The sequence below is a fragment of the Siniperca chuatsi genome, linkage group LG15 (genome assembly GCF_020085105.1).
Source record: "Siniperca chuatsi isolate FFG_IHB_CAS linkage group LG15, ASM2008510v1, whole genome shotgun sequence".
Classification (NCBI taxonomy): domain Eukaryota; kingdom Metazoa; phylum Chordata; class Actinopteri; order Centrarchiformes; family Sinipercidae; genus Siniperca; species Siniperca chuatsi.
This window is the reverse complement of record NC_058056.1, coordinates 3,253,214-3,266,498: the sequence shown is the minus strand read 5'-3', so window position 1 is coordinate 3,266,498 and position 13,285 is coordinate 3,253,214. Positions and strand designations below refer to the sequence as shown.

Sequence of the window (13,285 nt, the reverse complement as noted above, 5' to 3'; positions counted from 1 at the left end):
GGGAGAGATCGAGAATTGGTCTCATTCCACCTGTTTTCTTTGGCACTAGGAATTAATGGGAGTAATAGCCCTTGTTCTCCTCACCTGGTGGGACTCTGGAAATAGCTCCTTTCTCCAGGAGCTCTGACAGCTCTGTCATCAGAGCAGCTATTTCTGTCTGTGATGACATGACAGCAACTCTCCAGCACCCTGTTTAAAGGTGGGGGCAGACTGGCGAACTGGAGAGTGTAACCCTTTTTTGTAAATTTTGCCATCCACTCTTTCATTGAGAGCAGACTTTGATACACCGAACAGCGCTCTGAAAGTGGGCGAGCAAACATCTGAGAAGCCTCTGTGGACATTTCTGACAGCCAGAAAGAGCCAAAGAGCCCCGCCGCCATGTGAGCCGAATGTCCGCTCAACACAGCAAATGGGAGGGCGGAGCCACTTCCTCGGTTGTTTCCTGAATGAGAGTGACCGTCTCTGTGGAGGAGCGGCCCAAAGAGCCCATCGGGGGCCGATGGGAGGTGAGCGGCGAGATGTTATTGATGGCCGCTGCTGTGAACGGCGCACTGATGAGCACGGTCAGTGAGGCGGGTGGTGACTTGGTCACGGGGAGAAGGTGGAGTAGGCTTACATATGCCAAAAAAGTTGCTTTAGGAAGCAAAATGGATGCTAGACTAGGTTCTAGTGGAAGAAAGGCAGGAAAACCATGCTCAGTATCTCCCTCGACTCTGGTGAAGGGATCGTAACAAGCCACCGGTGCTTTCAGCTTCCCCGGCTCAGTAGCTGCTTTCGGATAGAAAAGGCGCCTGGTCTCCTGTTCTGGCATGGAGACATCCTTGCAAGCAGAAAGTGCCGCTGGTAGGGAGATTGACAGCCGGCAGAGGAGAAGGAAGAGCAGGTGCTGACAGAGCCTCTTTCTCCCATTGGGAAGAGGGGAGAACCAGGAGGAGAGCCAGCAATGGAGGGAGCCAAGTCAGAGGACTCTTGCCCTGCATCGCGTCCCCCTTCCAAGTTGTGAGAGTCCAAAAGGTCTAAAGCCTCTTCCACAGTGAAGCTAACAGGCTTAGGCCAGCCACCGTCAACATCGTCATCCTCCTGGAGCGAAGGCATCTGCTCGCCGCTGCTTCCCTGACATTGGCAAGAGTGCACAATAGGGGTATGTGGGGTGAGAGCAAGCCCGGCATGTTGTGGACCAAGGTACGCCTAGCAGTGAGAGTGGAGGTCATAACTTATGATGTATCCGGATTGACATGAAGGGCAAAGAAGGACCACGTTGGCAGAACGGTGAGTAGACGTCATCTTCTATGTCTTCTATCTTCACTCTTTAGATTTGACTGCTAACACTGAAGAAAAAGAGATTGGTGGATGCCTCACTGCGTCACTGGAGCACTGAAAAAAGTTGAGGCCAGCTTAACTTTGATTTGTAGCGCATCACGCCCATCACCCAGCGATGAGAGCCGGGCATCAGTTTGTAGCTTCCTGTCACCAGCTTCCATTGACAATGACTTGTAGCCTGATGCTTTGTCGCCGGTAGTCTGGACACAGCTTAAGGACCCTTAATGGTATGCACTCTACCAAATGAGCTACGAGGGCACCCCAACCTGCCAAGTTTAACAACAAGCACTGAATGGATCTCAATGCTAGTTTTGACACTGAAGAGGTTGTAAATGTATATTCATACAGCCTGTTCAGTGTCCAAGAGACCAGGAACATACAAGGATTAGAAAATATAATGAAATAATAACAGAAATTGAGTTGTGGTGTGAGGAGATCCATTGGAGAAGTGGGTGTCTTGATGAGTGACCAGTCAGCGTGTATCTTTGAGTGTTAGCTAACAATGGCTAATGCTGTGTTCACATCATAACATTGAAAAGTTTGCTATCACGTGTCAGGCTATAACAAAACTAGTATTGGTCGTCTAATACTGGTCCAGGAGTATTGATACTTACCCATAACAGACTAATGTGCAAGTATCAGCCTGTATCAGTCGTATCTCGCACTGCATATAACTCCACATACGTTTTACCCGCAGGGGAGAGAGAGAGATAATCTGTTACTCTGTTGAATTGTCCAATTTTCTCTACAATTAGAATAAAAGCCTTGTGGATAAAGTACATACTGATGTTGAGTATTCAGCAGGTATCTAAACCCAGAAATCATTGCTTTTAAATCATATACCTGATCTTCTATATGTAAAGTTCACTTTACCAATTTGAACTTGTGAATAGAACGGCTAAGAAGTACTTGTACTTCTACTACTATGTAGATAAATAGTAAACTGGAGACAATATTAAAACTGAATCTGAATAATTTTCTGTTTCTCTATTACAAGTTGTCCATATTTACATCATTACTACTAACATCACACTGTTTGATGATGTTAATAATAAGATTATCAGGTTTTACTGTAGATATTGTAGTGAGTCCCTGGGACCCACAAGTGGACATTTGAGTGGGTCCCATGACAATTGAGTGGGTCCCCAATACAATTTTTGTTTTTTGACAAATTGTAGTGTTAAGCTCGTGTTTAGGGATGGGTATCATTAGGATTTTATCGATACTACTACTCTTATCGATACTCTTATTGGTTCTTTTTCATTACTAAATAACTGCATTTTAAAAAATATATTATTTAGAAAAAGACTAAATTCAGAAAATGCAGTAACAGTGTTTACAACAGCAAAGTCACTATATACACTCAATAATAGCTCACTGAAAACAAATCTAAAATGTCAATAAATTAAATCATATTCCTTACATCAAAATACTGATTGAAGTTTAGAAAGAATGAATACAGACATGTCAGAATCAGTCCTTCCTCCTGTCCTCTGTCTCTCCTCCCTCTGCTGCTGATGTGATTCACCTGCAGGTAAGTTACCTGGTAGAGGGAGGAGGGGCTGGTTTGTCTCAGCCAGCGGTAAGTTTATAAGAATTTGCCAAATTTTAAGATATGTGACAAACTAAGCTAAACAGTTAGACTACATACAGACAGCTTTCGTTTTAGCTTGTAACAATTCGCTATTAGCGCACTGTGCTTGTGTAAACATAGTGCCGGTGGATTAGGCTGCGGACAGAGCAGATTAAAATATCGCTTACCACATGTTAACATCTTTACGCTTGTTGAACAGGTGTATTGATAAAGTATTGGCTTTAGAAAACAAGACTTACGGTGCACAGCTCATGTTTTAAGGCAGTAACGTTACCAGCCGCCTGCTCACGGTGGACCTGAGCAGCTGGGTGTACTGAGGAAACCGCAGCAGCTGTCAGTCTCACACTGTCCTGGCTTCGTTATCCCGTCTTGAACTCCATCATATCACCGAGAACATAATCCTCCTGTCTAAATTGACCGCCGAACACGACCATCCTGGCTCTTCTCCTCCAAAGCGCACCAGGCACCAAAGCTAGCAATCTTTTTCTGTTAGGAAACGGTGAACCAAACTATGAAAGGGGGATAATTATTTAGCACTTGAGTTATCATTGACGCACCTGAACACAAATAAAGTCCACACCGAATTGATTAGACTGCGTGCACATATCTGGGTCCACGGGATTTGTGCGTCTTGCCCCCACTGGAAAAACTCCCACAACATAACGATCCCACACAATGAAATAAAAACAATTATTCCAATTCCAGAATATTAACACACCGTTACCACGGCGTTTCTCTCACTAATGAAAGTAACCGAGTAAACAGCACAAAAAAAAAAAAAATCCGGACCAGAACTCGAGTAGATGATGTACACGTTCAATTTCTGACACGTTTCAGCTCTTATTTTGAAAGGCTTATTGCGGAGCCATCACATAACAAGCAATACCCTTGATTGGCTAGTTACATTTGTGGAACAGTGTCAAAATGATTTGTAGACAAATGCGAAGGATCCACAAACACACTGTGATCGGCAAACACAGATTTGACACTTGAATGCTGAGCATTGCACATGATTTGTAGGCATGTCTTGAAACAGTGGTTTGAAAATACAAGTTAGACAATTTGCAAATTATGAAGAGTGCATTTGTAGAAACTGTAATGTGTAAACAGCGAAACAGCAATGTCAAAATTCTGAAAACAAATGCTGAACAATCTACCCATACCCATAATCTACCGTATTGACCCATATGCTCAGACAAATCATTCTGCATTCATTCTGCATTCTGGTTTTCAAGTACAAGTCACTGATTTCTATTTGTGGATCATGATGTGTTTGTTTGCGGATTTTGAATCTATTTGCAGATCATGTTTTGTGTTTACAAATTGTAATATATATATTTGTGACTCATAGTCTCTGCATTTACACTGATATTGACATCAATTTACCCCCATAGACATGATCAAATAATAGAATCACAAAAAAAAGGTTTTTTTGGAAACATGCTACCAAGGGAATAAAACTGCACCCTCTAGGGGCCCCTAGCAGGGACTTTTAGATTTGTTATTCTTATTTGGAAAACACTGTGACCCCAAAAGCAAAGTATGTGTCTCACTGTGGTCACTAAGGTGGAACACAGAGAAAAATAAATTAAATGTAGATACTGTAATTCAGTAAAACAGTATTGTAGTATGTAAATCACAGGCTTTGGTTAGTATACCAGTCAGTTCCCAGCTTAATGTAAAGTGATAATGATTATGAAAGAATTTGTCTAAATGTACCCAGTTTTGAGATGGAGTATGTCATGTTGAAATATTCCTCAAAGTAGTCAAAGATGATCTTGGTTGTGTTGGCTGCGTATATTGCAGTTCCTAACTGACTTGGTTGGGCGTAGATTCTCAACTGTAAAGGTAGAGGAAGACAAAACACGCAAGTGTGCATGTATTGGTATGTGTCTGAAGGTATAAAACTAATAGTATAAGTTAATTTCAAATCTTTGCATCAGTGCTTGTAAATTGATGATAGTAAGTGACACATAATGGTAAACTCACAGGAATTCCTCGGGCGGAAGTTCTTTCCACATGGCCAAACTGGTGCACAGCAAAACATACCAAATAGGTACTCATTGGAATGGACTTCTGGAAGGAGGTCTTCACTTTATTGCCAGGCAGTTGTTGAGGGGGGCTCTGGAGAGGCAGAGGAAAAGGTTAATGGGTTAATATGGATACCACACAGACTAGGTGGATCCCCTGGCCCAAAAACAGAGGCAAAAGATTGATTCCTCTGCTTTTAGTTTTCAAAGTATTCACTCGAGGCCTGGCTTCCTCTTTCTTAGTTTTCCTTGATCATGGGAAAGTTTGAAAAATGATGCTCCTTCCACCTACAGATAACATTCTATAGTCCAATAGCAAGTAGTACCTTACCACCAGCTAAACAAATCAAAGTTAAGCTAACAATTCGCCCCTGCTTCTTCTCTTTTTGGTGAGCATGCCCAAAATGTAATTCTAACTTATTGAGCAGGACATTTTATGATACTTTCTTGGCTATCATTTTGAAATGAGACGAGATGTTATTAAAATGTTAATGTTTAGCATTGTTGACTTGAGTCCTACCTCAGGTGGCATGTTGGACAGAGCTTCAAAGTTAGCATCATGAGTGATGGAGATTTTGTAGGTGGCCTTCTTGTTGGGTTCATCGAAGCAGGGAAAGGACTTGCGAGCATCTGTTGGCTCATGATCAGTCGCAGCAATCTTTCTGGTGATCAAATGAAGGACAGGTTATTGCAGAAAATGTTTGAGACCAGGTGCTTTACGGGTTTTTCCTATAGTTTTTAACCCCCAAAATTGTTTAGATCTAAACTCTACAATAAAATCAAATAGTTTCAAATGCAAGTTTGTCATCTTTGATTGAGACCACCTCTGGTATTTTGCATCAGTTACTGACAAAGGTGGCTTGAATTTATGTCAGTAAAAGGTTCTGTATATGAAATTCTGAACATTAATATAGCAGAAACAACTATTTGCTATATAAAGATATAGTAGAGTCCAGTGGTAATGGCGTCCTGAGCAGAGAATGACATTACACCCCCTCTACCTGGTAAATTAAGGGTTTGTTTCGACCAAACCAGCATTGGTGATTGTTGGAACAGTGGAAAGGCTAACAAAGACGGTTTTGGTGAGTTTTATTTTGTTTCTGTCAAGTTTGAATGAAGGGGGTTTTACGACAATCTGCAAGGAAAAATTGTTGTTTTTCTCAATGGAGTCTGGTGGGCCATAGTGTCTGTTTGTTTTGGTCTGACATGCTGGTGCTCTAGTCCGATATTTAGTGGCAGTGAATGTCACATACAGTACCTTTCAAGTTTTCATGGTGGCAGAAAAAGTATCAAAAGGTCCATAGAAACTTTTCAACACACTTGATAATCCACATCTCTGCTGTCCACATGCTCAGTATGTATGAGGTAGTGTATTTAGCCAATTAAACAATGACTGTTTGGAACATACTGCGCATACAGGATTGAAGTGGATTATGTCTCTGAAGTGGTTTGAAAAGTTTCTGTGAATGTTTTGATAATTTTTTCTCTGCAGTCTAAACATGTGTCACCATTGGAATTCTACGTAACTGACATGAATCCAAACTGAGCCGAGCTGCTCTCCATGAAAGAGCAAACTACAAACGTTTTGCAGCCACCTGCAGCTGAAGAGTGTTAGTTTCTCAAAAGATAGATTCTTTATGGAGAATCACTTCAACAAAAATATAACTAACTCCAAAAAACTGAGCCAACATTTAATTCACCAGGAGCAGCAATGTGTACATTGATTAAAGTAGAATTTTATAGTTTTACAAAACAATCCCAACTCAGGGTTCACTTACTAGCTTTTCCTGGAGCCTTCCACTGTATTCATCAGCAGATGGACTTTGCTTTTGAAGATGGATCATTTAACAGCTCATTAGCTGTTATGATATCATCCATAGCATCTGCATGACAACTGAGCAAATTCCATCCACTAATGAAGACCATATGATATAAATGAAGCTTCAGAAAAAGCCACTAAGTGGACCTTGAGTTGGGGTTGAAGAAAGAACCTTCAAGCTTTAAAAGCATCGCAATGAAAAATTGGGCTGTGACTTTTTGTACAGTATGTTATGAAAATGTGTGGTTTTGTGGCATATACAGCATACCAACCAACCTAAATGGCCATTAGAAAAATGGTATATGTTGCCTGGGAGTTAATGATTGCTGTTACAAAGAAGCTTATACGTGTTATTTATTTGCACAGCAGGGAAAATTCTGTGTTGTCATTTTCAGCTAGAGACTGACTCTACGGTCTTTATGTGCACAAATAACCATGACTGTTACATCACAGATCACTGAGAAACCAGGTCTGGTTTAGGCACACTGCCAGAATTATCAACTGGCTTCCAAAGATTCCTCTTTGGGTTAAGATAATAGTATATCTGAACTTTGCTGAGGTTTTGTTTTATCCTTACTTCAATCTAATATACTGGAGACAGAGAACAAAGAAAGAAAGAGAGGGGAAATTTAGAAAGAGTGTGATTTGACCCTTGGATACTGATACACCTCAGTAAACACAGTCACTAAAACGCTTAATGTTTTTCAAGTGGTGCCACGCTGATGTTTTCCATTAATTTGATGTAAAGCAGACATCATCATTAACTGAAATCTGATCAATATACAATGAAATTAGAACAGCGCATTCCATAGAACATCTGATTCAATACTGTCCTGTACGTGATGTTATTGGAGTTCATGAACAGGTCATTAATGCTTTGATTTCTGTACAATGCTGCTGCCAGACTATGGACATACTGTAAGAGACAAAATATAACACCAATCCTTATCACCCATCACTTATGCTTATGAGTTTTAGATGAGATCTTGTTTTATAAAGCTTTGTAGTCTGCTTACTCTTCTGATTAGTCAACACCCAACGTGCCTGATCTCCTAAGATCCTCTGACTAGCAACTACTGGCTCTTCCAATACCATTAAGGGTGACTGGTCTTTTGCTGTCAAGGCCCCTCAGTTGATGGACCCCGACAGTACGTCATTATTGTCACTATCAAGTGAAGATCGAACTACTGTCACCATAAATTTCCCTTACATTTTCCTTTAATTAGCTTTCAAGCTACAATAAAATAGGTTTCAATCGTAGTCATCTGGACACTGTTTTCAGAATCAAGACGTTTCGGAGACGGAGTCATTCTCAATTGTGAAAAATGGTCTGAGAACTCTTCTGAGTTCTCAGACCATTTTTCCATTGTAGAAACCTTTTCTACGATGGAACATTCCTGGACGAATGAGGGACTACACCGTCCTACAATAAAATATTAACTGTATACATTGTGTATCTGCTATTTCCCACAATCCACTGATTTTCTGGCTGCACCAGCAACTGGAATATGATTTGGCAAACTTTTGCATAATTGTATACATATTTTCCCCAAATTCAGCCAAATACATGTTACTTTTGGGAAATTGGCATCTTTGCTAGCATGTGAAATCAAAGTTTGAGGAATCAAAGTTGCCTGTGAATCATTGTCATTGACGCATATCTAAAAAAATGCTTGATGACAGTGCACTTTTACAGATAATCTAATGGTTTTTAATAATTTTTATTAATGTGAATAGTGGTAGGAGAATTTCAAAACACAGAGGAACAAATTGCCCTAAATTTTCCAAAAATCTAAAAATGTCTTTTTTAATCATTATTTTAGCCGAGCCTGACAGTTCGTTCTTGACCTTGGAAAGAGTAGTTTGACAAAAAATCTTTTTCCAGAACTTTCAAAATCTCTGCATCTCGCAAAAGATAGTAAGTGAATTTTGAGTTACGATTTCTTGTCAAATTATTTTAGTAATTTTACCATATTCTGTTTTTTTCTGTTTGCCTGTTTAATTGTCAGCTTTTTTACATTACCTTATAGCACACTATAATGTAGTCGTAAGCATATATAAGGACATTTTAAAAGTCTTTGTCATCGCTTATGACTTATGTTCAAACAGTTAATGATTACTTGTTACCATAGTATAACATAGTTATCATGTATAAAGACATTAGATTACAAGGTACAAGGTAATTCATTTATCATTTTACAACATAAGGTTGTACAATGAAATGCGTTGGTAGTCCCTTCATGCTACACACATAGAACATAACCAATAATTACATTTATATTAGAATAGGGTAACATATAAAATAAATAAAATAAAATAAAACAATATATACAGTTATTTATATACAAATATACATACATGATTACACCCAGGAAATAATTCTGCAGTGCATTTTTTGAATTTGTGCCTGGTGGAATGTAAAAAGCAGATAGAGATAGTGGTGATAATATGGTTTTCATCTTCACATAAAAAGCTCGACATTTGGGAAAGTGTCCGTCCACTTTGCTTGCGTTTGAGCACCAAGCATCATCGATGTAAACACAGAGTCATCCTCCTTTCATCTTGCTGGAGTCTTGCGCTCTGTCAGCTCGGAACACAATCCGCCCGTTGAACGCTTGATCCGGGATGTTGATGGAGCAGGTCTCTGTAAAGGTGTGGGCACAACAGTAAGCCCTATGTGATTTCCCGTTGCTTGGCCAGACTGAGTCCCATTTCGTCCAGACCAGACATTAGCCAGGAGCAGCCTTAAGTCTAAGCTGGGCCAGCATGGCTCCTATCCCGGCTCTCTTTTCTCTCCTCCAGGGGGCGATCACACCGCCTGCCGTCGTGCCTGGTCCAGTCAATCTGGCTCAAGGTCTGCTGCTCTTTAATCCAAACCCCGGCTGCCTTTTCCGATGATAATGTATTTCTGTCATAGGTAATACGTGTTTCAGCAATAAAGCAGGAAAAAAAATAGACAAAAAAAAACAGGAATGTAGATACCGGAGTTTGAAGGAGCTACATCTGCCATGCGCAGCTGTTGCCATAGTCAAAATCTCCTGTTCCAGTCGATTTGAACAATTTTGGCTTAGCTCTTTAAAACAAATCCAGTCACACACTATTCAATGATGTTTCAACATTAAAGCCGAAAAAAATAACAGATTAAAACAAAAATGTACCGAAGTTTGAAGGAGCTACCGGCCACTGCATCTACATGCACAGCCATTGCCATAGCGTTGTTGTGTTGCCAACACACATGAACAAATCCTTACAGTATAAAACTTTTATTAACTGTTTATACACATGTACAAATCATTCACAGGTGGGTTTCAAAATGTTAATATGTGTTCAAAACACATGGAAACATATTGTTATATATTATTATTATGTTATATTATGTTATTCATTATCTGTTTATTTACCAGTTATGGATTAACAAATACATGGGGCTTTTATTTTGAAAGACTAGGTCCATCCCTAGTTTCCTGTTAAAATACAGTGACCATTGGGGGCTTTTATTTTTAAAAACCTGGCTCATCCTGACTTTCCTGTTATGATAAGGTTACCATCTTGGGCTTTTATTTTGAAAATCGGAAATGATAGTGTCTTTGTGTGTGTGTGTGTGTAAAACGCGCTAATTAGCTCTTCTCAATCAGCTCTGTGTCCCCCCTGAGATCAAAGGTGATAGTAATTGCTGTGTGTGACTCCTGGCTCAGGGAATTCATATCATAGAGATTTTAACTGAGGCGCACCTCTCAAATTTCTGCTTCTAGCTCAAAGGCCGTAACTCTTATCGCCTAAATTAAAATACCATAAGAGAGAGGAGATCCTGCTGAAGGGCCTGTGTGAGATTTGTATGTGTAGTGTCATAAATGTGGGAATGAGAGCAGGTTATAAATGTTCCCGTTTCTGCCTCCCTCCCCTGCTGTCACTTTGAAGCTGACTGTCCCAACTGTGTGAGTCTGTTTGATTCCATAGTTACTGTCTGTGACTGGCACAAATGTTTCTACGTTCTGATGTAAAATGATGTATGAAGAGTGAAAACTGTGGGAGTGAGAGCAACTTTAAGAGAAATTTTTAATTCGATTTTACAGCTCCTCTGCATGATGATGTTGCCCACTCTAGCTCTGAACATTCCACCCAATACACACTAATGCAAATATCTCAGAAGGTCTGAAAATTGATAGACATCCATACATTTTTTATATGTTGCTTATAAATGCTGAATAGGGTGAGTCAAAATAAGTGTTACCAGCATTTGCTAAGATCAAGATTGAAGCTGTGTTGTGTCTTTGGTCTGCATGCCACTTTCTTTTCTTTTTCTTTTGTCAATAAACTTGTGTGTTATGTATGTTGTATATTTTAATCAAATCAAATTAAGCAATATTAGACAAGAGGGTGGCGCAAGGGCCTCTGCCCTGACCACATCACTGTTGTGCCGATAATGACGGTAAAGCTCACCCTTTAGTTTAATATTGGGATTATGCAACAGTTACCAACAAAATAGAAGATATAATCAAAATGTAGTCATATTGTGGGGCAATTCACTCTCAAAATAAAAAACTTTTTGCTAGTGTTATCTTCATTGTTTCCCTGGAAATACATGGGGTTTGACGAAAAACAATCAGACACGTCAGCAGATTCCTATGTAATGAAACCTAGTTTACTACTCCAGCAAGTAGGCCGACCCTCAGTAACGACCTAGCAACAGAGACGATTTCTAGTCCCTGTTGAGTGAGCCAGCCAACTTGAGCTAACATTAATGCTTGGGGTTTCCTACACTGAATAAATACCACACATATAAACACAAAACTGCCTTGCTAGCTCAATCTTGTTGTAGCTCTGCTGAAGATATCTGCTGAAAACATAATTTTTCCACTAGCGCTGTGTCACCGACTCACCGGCACAGCTGATGGAGGATGCCAAAGCGTCTAGTAATATTAAGGCTGATCAGAGTTACAGTGTGATCCAAACATTTCCAATAAGTCCAGAGCGTTGTAAAATCCAAAAGTCAAAATTTATTGAAAATAGATGGATGTAATAATTTCCAAAATTCACAACATGTTTTTTTCTAATGAAATATTCTGCTTCAATCCATATTTGTTGGTGTTCAGCCTTTCAAAAATAACATTTTCACTGCGGTCACAAAACTGTTGCTTGCTGCACACAAGGCGCCTGTTTTAACGGGGCAGTCTAGTATCAATCTAACAGCATCATAAATCATATTCATTAAAGAAATCATTGTAACCTACTACTTGACCACTTACTTACTACTGGAGTAATATTTTTAATGATGAGCACGGTGTGCTGTCATGCAGATTTGAGCATGTTCTAAATGTGTAGTTGACCAATCAGATTGCTTGGTCGGAACTACTTGTTGTATAATCAAAGAACTTACTTGGTTTTCCTCTCCTCGGTGTAGATGACCCTGTAGAATCCCACCACAGAGCCATTGAGCCAGCCCTGGAAGTCCAGGCTGAGCACGTACACCTCTCCTGGGCCGGTAACGGGCAGCTCCTCTGTGGCCTCCACCACCACATACTGCTGAGGTTTGTATTCAAAACAACTCTTGACTGCCACCTCCCTCTGGTCCACCTGGCTGTTCAGCATTGTCAGTCTGGGCATGGCACTGACAAACGTCTCCCTAATGTGCAGCCACAGGTGGCGGGTAGGCTTGCTGACTTCCACGTGGACGTCCACGGTGCCTGTGTAGGTGTCGTCGTCCAGGTCCGGTGCCAGGTGCAGGTCATAGTGGACTGGGTTCACGTAGTTGGGCAGACGGAAATTCTTCCAATCCCCGCTGGAGTCAGTGGAAGGCGTGCAGGGCCCCCTGCCAGGCGAAGGGGGCTGGGTAGGCTCTGCTGTGGGAGCTGGTGTGGTGGTGGTGGTGTCTGACCTGGAGAGGCCCACCCCGAGGCCCACTGCCAAAGAGCACACCACCAGCATCACACAGATGATGACTACATGCTTAGTGCGGATGCAGTAACGCTTCTGTTGCTTCTCCATGTCCATGCTGTCAACCATGGTGACTTCCAAACCTGAAAACTTCACTGGACTAAAACACAACTTTCTCCAGGTAAACTGTTCTAAAGCTGACCTGAACACAGAGCTGCAGGCTTTGGCTTCTACAGTATTTAGATTAGCTGTGAACTGATCCAAAGCCTGCCTCTGTGGTGCTGAGGGGTGGAGAGAAGAAAGAGGAGACGTGAGGAGAAGAAATCTGTCAGACAGTGGAGAGAATCTCACACATTGAGCGAGAGATTTTTTTCTCTCCTCAGTGCTGTTAACACGCCTCCTTCTGTTATACATCTACAATCCCCCTGTAAATCAACAGCTAGTTAAACTTTATGTGTGTTGTCTTTCAAAAATGCTACATGTTGTTCTCTGTGTATTAGTGTGTATGCTACATGTTGTTCTCTGTGTATATGCATAATAAGTGAACGATTGTGTGTGTGTGTTTGTTTGGTTTGAATCCCTATCAGAGTGATTTAAATTTCAAAGTGAGTTGAATGCAGTGGAATCTCTCCTGCTGACAGCGGATAC

At 40.7% G+C, this 13,285-nt stretch overlaps 1 protein-coding gene across 2 annotated transcripts in view; it reads right to left on the bottom strand.

Moving 5' to 3' along the window:
• The window catches only part of LOC122861551 (glutamyl aminopeptidase), a 65,856-nt gene extending 52,861 nt beyond the window's left edge, over positions 1–12,995 (bottom strand). The window contains exons 1-4 of one of the 2 annotated variants that reach the window (XM_044166125.1): positions 12,141–12,995; positions 5,465–5,606; positions 4,904–5,038; positions 4,634–4,754 (exon numbers count right to left, since the gene is read on the bottom strand). In XM_044166125.1, coding sequence (XP_044022060.1) covers positions 4,634–4,754; positions 4,904–5,038; positions 5,465–5,606; positions 12,141–12,766 — 1,024 coding nt within the window. In that variant the 5' untranslated portion in view covers positions 12,767–12,995. The remainder of the gene's footprint in view (positions 1–4,633; positions 4,755–4,903; positions 5,039–5,464; positions 5,607–12,140) is intronic. The other variant, XM_044166124.1, reaches the window with a different exon arrangement.
• Positions 12,996–13,285: the final 290 nt, after the last annotated feature.